The sequence below is a fragment of the Nicotiana attenuata genome, chromosome 1 (genome assembly GCF_001879085.1).
Source record: "Nicotiana attenuata strain UT chromosome 1, NIATTr2, whole genome shotgun sequence".
Lineage (NCBI taxonomy): Eukaryota > Viridiplantae > Streptophyta > Magnoliopsida > Solanales > Solanaceae > Nicotiana > Nicotiana attenuata.
The window spans coordinates 30,391,497-30,397,889 of record NC_031989.1 but is presented as its reverse complement, the minus strand read 5'-3'; the positions used below and the strand labels follow the sequence as shown (position 1 = coordinate 30,397,889).

Here is a 6,393-nt window from a genome sequence, read left to right as displayed (position 1 = left end):
TTTCCATTTTTCATATGGAATGGATTGTGTTTTGCTATGGGATACTCGATTTAGTATTCGGCTAGCCGTAAGAACGGCTTCCCCCCACAAGTTCTGTGGCAAACTAGAACTTATCAATAATGCGTTCATCATCTCCTTTAATGAACGATTCTTTCTTTCTGCAATCCCATTGGATTGGGGCGTGTAAGGGGCCGTTGTTTGATGAATAATTCCATATTCTAAACATATTTGTTCAAAAGGAGATTTATATTCACCACCCCTATCACTTCTTATCATTTTGATTTTCTTATTAAGTTGCATTTCAACTTCATTTTTGTATTGCTTGAATGCGTCTATTGCTTCATCTTTACTATTAAGTAAGTAAACATAGCAATATCGAGTACTATCGTCAATAAAAGTTATGAAATACTTTTTTTCACCGCGAAATGGTATTGACTTCATGTCACAAATATCTGTGTGAATTAAGTCTAAAGGATTTAGATTCCTTTCAACCGACTTATAAGGATGTTTAACATACTTAGATTCCACACATACTTGACATTTTGATTTGTCACATTCAAACTTGCGCAATACTTCCAAATTAATTATTTTCCGTAAGGTTTTATAATTGACATGACCCAAACGTATATGCCATAATTCATTTGACTCAAGTAAGTAAGACGAAGCTGAAACTTTATTATTATTTTCAACAACAACATCATTAAAAGGCCCTCAGTGAGGTAACATTTTTCCTACAAACATTTCATTCTTACTTATTACAACCTTATCGAAAACAAAAACACATTTAAAACCATTCTTAACAAGAAGTCCAGTAGAGACTAAATTCTTCCTAATCTCGGGAACATGAAGGACGTTGTTCAAAGTCACCACTTTGCCGGAAGCCATTTTGAGAAATATCTTCCCACATCCTTCAATCTTCGCCTTTGAAGCATTCCCATAGAAATCGTCTCATCAGGTCCAACAGGAGCATAAGAAGCAAAAGCTTCTCAAACAGCACAAACATGGCGAGTGGCTCCAGAATCAATCTACCATTCTTTAGGATTGCCCACCAAGTTGCATTCGGAAAGCATGACACATAAATCATCAACATCATCATGCTTTTCAACCATGTTTGCTTGACCCTTCTTCTTGTCTTTCTTCGGAGCACGACACTCCGTAGATTTGTGTCCAGTTTTCCCACAGTTATAGCAGTTTCCACTGAACCGCTTCTTGCTTGGGTTGTATTTCGGTCCAGAAGCCTTCTCTCTCTTTTTGTTCTCTTCAACAATATTTGCTCCCATTATTGTTGAATTTCCACGGCCTCTCTTTTCCGCAGCTTTGTTGTCCTCTTCGATTCTCAACCGAACAATGAGATCTTCAAGGGACATCTCCTTGCGTTTGTGTTTCAAGTAGTTTTTGAAGTCCTTCCACAAAGGAGGCAACTTCTCAATTATCGCTGCTACTTGAAATGCTTCATTGATAACAAGACCTTCAATGAAATTTCTATTAGTAAAAATACTAAGATTACTACTTTCAACATCAATATTAAATTGAGTTATACCTTCAGCAAGGAGATCGTGAATAATCACTTGCAATTCCTGGACTTGGGTAATAACAAACTTGCTATCTACCATTTTGTAGTTCAAAAACTTTGCAGCAACAAACTTTTTTCAACCCGGCATCTTCGGTTTTGTATTTCTTTTCAAGCGCAGTCCACAGTTCCTTTGACGTTTCCACGCCACTGTAGACGTTATACAAAGCATCCTCCAGCCCGCTTAGAATATAATTCTTGCACAAAAAATCTGAATGCTTCCACGCCTCAATCACGAGAAAGCGTTCAGTTTCTGAAGTTTCATCGGACAGCACAGGAACATCTTCCTTGATGAACTTCTGGAGACTTAGAGTAGTCAAATAGAAGAACATCTTTTGCTGCCAGCGCTTGAAATCAATCCCGAAAATTTTTTCGGATTTTTCCGCCGGTGCCAATGCTACCGGTGTCGTTCGGCTTGTTGAGGCATTGGCAGTCACCTTTGGAACAGCTTGGTTCTCATTCTCATTAGTCATTTCTATAAAAGAATGACACAAACGTTAAAATTACGTAGATTTTAATAGAGTACAAAACCACAAAGGTTTTACTCTTCCAGAAACAGTAAGTACAAATACAGAAAATAAATTAAATTCCTTAAGCTTGTTAGTATAATTCTTGAAATATAAATGAATATAAACAGAAATGAACATAAACAGAAATGACATAAGACCAATTCGAGCCCGCTGAATTCACAGTGTTTCCTTAAGGAATTTAATCCCCTCCTAGTACCCAAGGTTATGGATTATTTTCTCCCAGAATAGAACGAATCATACACTGGTGTAGTGGTACTTCAAACCCCAGTGTTTCAGCGAACACAAAATTCGGTAGCAAATCACACTTACTTTTTGCTTTGTTTGATGCTAAAAGTATGGAGAAGAAGGAGAAGAAACTCAGAAAATTGTAGTCAAATTCTGAGCAGAATAGTGTTGTATTTATAGCCAAAGTTGGGCTGAAATCTGAAGAGGTGCAACTCTTCAGAATGGCTGTTTATGCAAAACGCTCACAGCATAAATGCCATTACATAAATGACCATTTACTCAACAATAAAGAGGGAAAATAAAGAGGGAAAATTGAAGAGGGTAGTTACTTTTCTGTTACCAAAACAGAAAAACGGATTGGATTTAATATTAATATTAATATTTTACTATTAACAAATAAATTTGGTCCAAAAAGTTAATCAATCAATCGATCATTTGACCAAGTCCGAATCCGAATCCGAATCCGAAGCCGAATCCGAAGCCGAAGCCGTAGCCGAAGCCGAAGCCGAAGCCGAAGCCGAGCCGAGCGAGCGACGACGCGAGGTGCCTTCTTCTCAACTCTTTAAGAGCTAGAAGAAGAGCAATTGCTTATATACCCATAAAAAACCTCTTCCTCTTCCAATATGGNTTAAAATTTTACTCAAAAAATTTCATTTCCCTCCATTTTCCATTCACCCTCTTTTAAGTATTTAATATATTAATTAAATACATCTAAAACCCAACACAGACAAAGCTTATTTATGTTGGACTGCATGAGTGCTTCCCTAGCCAAAACATGTGCCGCTACGTTTCCTTCCCTGAAGCTATGCTTGAGGGATACCTGTCCCTTCCGCCTCGCTTGAAGCATTAACCACCTGCATTCGTAAATTAAACTTGCATAAGTAGGGTGATCATTTTCAAGCATGTTCATTGTTTCTGATGCGTCCGTTTCTATTTCTACTGGAAACAAGCTGTGATTGATAACCACTTGGAGACCTTTCTGGAGAGCTTAAAGTTCCACTTGAGCAGATGAGAGTGTGTGCACTTTCATGATGAACGCCATTATCCAGTGACCTGCATGGTTTCTTACAACTCCACCAAGCCCACCTTGGCTTTTATTTATGTTGAAGGCGGCACCATCTATGTTAAGTTTGAGCCAGTCCTGTGGTGGCTTGTGCCAGCTTACCTTTATGGATTTGTGCGGGGAGTTTGTTATGGACTTTTCAGTCATGAGTTTGTACTCAAGAGATTGTTTCATTATTATGGGCCATTGTAGATTGATAGAGATATTGTTGTGATTATTATTGTTCCTGTTTTCCAAATGTTCCATATAGCAAAGCGGAAAACTTCGCTCCAAATAAGATAGTAATGATTAAAATAACTATTATTTTGTCTAATGTAATCAAGCGAATGGTTAGTTTGATTGGCAGTGTTACGGTGGAGGCCATAGGTGTACCATAAAAAACAGCATGTTTAAAGATTGCTACATTTTTATCCTATTTTCCTCAAAATGCCTGCATATTCAGATGGATAATACTTTGCAATCTTGTTCAATCAAAAGAAGTACTAGAAATTAAACAAGAGGCAGCGAGATAAAGAGGGACATTTTTGTAGCAATCTTGCTAGGTGATTCTCGTCAACAAACAAAGTACAACAACCATTTCGAAAGGCTTTCTGACTCAAATTACAACTGATGTGGAGGAACTGCAGTCCCGAATTCTAAGACGACACTCCAGATGCCCAGAAGCTGGTGCAAATGAAAACCAAAAATATACAGAGTTTTGACTTTTTCTGGGATTACTACTTTGATATAGCTAGCTAACTAGATTATAAACTCTAAAAACATGGGTACTACCCTAATGTTTAACAAAATCCAAATCGTAATTTCCGTAAACAATCATTTCATACCATTTCCATGCGTTGAAATAGCAAGATCTGGGAAATTAAAACAATCTCCTCCAGCTCCAACAAATCCACCTTCTCCACTAGCAAGCTGCCACGTGTTGCCCAACATACTAGCCCCAGCACCGTTACTGTTACTATGATCAACACTGGTATGCGAGACTACTCCAGGAAATGGCCATATGGGCCTTCCAAGACCAAAGCCCATATCTTCAATTGCAGGCCCAACTCCAAGCCCGAACCCACTGAGTGCTAAAAGACCATGAGACCCTTGAGTATTGCTCAACAACGAGGTGAAACTCCCACACATGTTCCCATTTGGCTTCACGTCAAAGGGTAGTGGCCCGCCGTGATGATCGGCAGTTAGAGGAACCAAAAATGGAGAAACGTGTGATGGAGTAGGCGCGTGATGATAGTCGCGAGGAGAGAGCGTGGAGGACAAGCAGCTGCTACTGGTGTTGTTAGTAGTGATTGTACGGGAGCGTTTGGCATTTTTGCGACTACCCCCACCAACGGGGATGTCACGAAGAGTGCCGCCGTGTGTCCAATAACGGCGGCAGGACTTACAGAAGTGACGTGGCTGAGAGAAGTTGTAGTTGTTGTAGTAGCAGAATTTAGTGTTGGTGGAATCACAGCGCGGACATGGAAGATGCTCCGGCTCCGGTGCCGGTGCACCTCCTTGCTGTTGTTTGGTAGCTTTTCGTTCACTTACGTCTGAAGGCATTTTTCTTCTCGCTTGTTTGGCTGTTGAAGTAAGAAGAAGGACAGAGACTTTGTATATGTTTAATGAAGTGAAAGAAAGATGTGGGGTTTATGGAAGCATGTGGTGGGGTTTTTATGGGAGGTGTTTAGTCCAGAGAGAGAGAGAGAGAATATCTGCGTAGTGCTCAGTCAGTGAAACAGGGGCTGAGAAATTCTGAGGGTTATGTGCTAAAGAACAGAGAGCAGCTTTAGCAGGTTTTTTTATTTTGCTAGCTATGGATATATTCAGACGGCTCGAAAACGGCTTTTTGTTTTGGGTTGGCTCCTAAATGGAGGCTCTTGCTAACCTATTCCCATACACATTATCCCACATGTACAACACCATTTGTCTGATTATTTCATTCTTAGTGGACGCTATACTACTCGTAATTAATTAAGCACGATTTAAATCCGAATATTAATTAATGGGATTTAGCATCATTCATGGCCTTGTGCTTATACAAGTGTGCAGTTCTACATTTAATTATACTTTGTTGTTTAATTAATTTGGTTGCCGTTACAACTCACGAGGTAATAGATACGGCTATGATATTATACTAGTTTTTACCTATTTGCTACTCCATTATGTGCAATCTTCCTACAAGTACTATACGAAGCGCGGAGGCTCCTTGTAAGTTGTACCTAGAAACATTATTTATTATTTTGCTTCAACCTGCATTATATTTGGATTATAGTATATGATAAAATAAATGTGTTTCATTCGCGCAGTATATTGTTCACTCAGTGTGTTGGACAAGTAATATTGCAGAACAATCTATAATGGGGAGGCTCGGCGCAGACAATAATTTAATTTATTCCTCACTTCAATTTAATTAGAGGTGACACTAACCACCTTATTTATTAATTTATTTTGAAGTTGATGATACCATTATAGTTTACGCCATTATTTAGTGGCATAAGTGTAGACCTCCACATAGCCGGCAAATGATAATATGTTGCAAGTGCTGAATTACTAAATTGTGTGAATCGATTTGTAATACTTTGGACAAAGAATAGTTTCTACTTTTGCTATTTCTTTTACATTACTGATCTTATTTTAACAAGCTGCAACAGTCGGATTGTTACAATGGTTGCAGTACGTAGTACATTCAAAGACAGTCAAGATGATAAAAAACCCGAAGCGAAAAATGAGTCAAAAGTGGAATGAAACAAGTGAAATACATAACAAAAAAATTACCAAATGAAGCAATAATATAAATGGGGACAAAAGGCAAAGCCAACCAAATAATTTTGAAAGACATGAGCGGGAGGCTTAAAAAAACACTCAAAGGCAACGACCAAAAAGATTACTATAAGAGAAAACGTGGACTGATAGATACATTGATTTAGTACCGACAATATTATGAATGTCGGATTAGCGTGGGTATTCAATTATTGGACTGTTCCCATCTCAAACCCAACTTTGGTCTTAAAGTCTTTTCCCCT

The 6,393-nt window shown here is 38.5% G+C and overlaps 1 protein-coding gene across 2 annotated transcripts; it reads right to left on the bottom strand.

Moving 5' to 3' along the window:
* Positions 2,986-5,329, bottom strand: LOC109223803 (dof zinc finger protein DOF3.4-like). Of its 2 annotated transcripts, XM_019388251.1 has the most exons (2): positions 4,213-5,329; positions 2,986-3,179 (listed from the first exon to the last, which is right to left on the bottom strand). In XM_019388251.1, the coding sequence occupies exons 1-2, from the start codon at positions 4,928-4,930 to the stop codon at positions 3,172-3,174; spliced, it is 726 nt and encodes a 241-aa protein (XP_019243796.1). In that variant the 5' UTR covers positions 4,931-5,329; the 3' UTR covers positions 2,986-3,171. The 2 variants fall into 2 exon arrangements, with proteins under 2 accessions (XP_019243796.1, XP_019243787.1); XM_019388242.1 differs by lacking the exon at positions 2,986-3,179 and having other exon boundaries at positions 3,898-5,329.

Excerpts from the sequence above, each read along its gene's own strand:
- LOC109223803 (XM_019388242.1), bottom strand. The coding sequence starts at position 4,930 with ATGCCTTCAGACGTAAGTGAACGAAAAGCTACCAAACAACAGCAAGGA.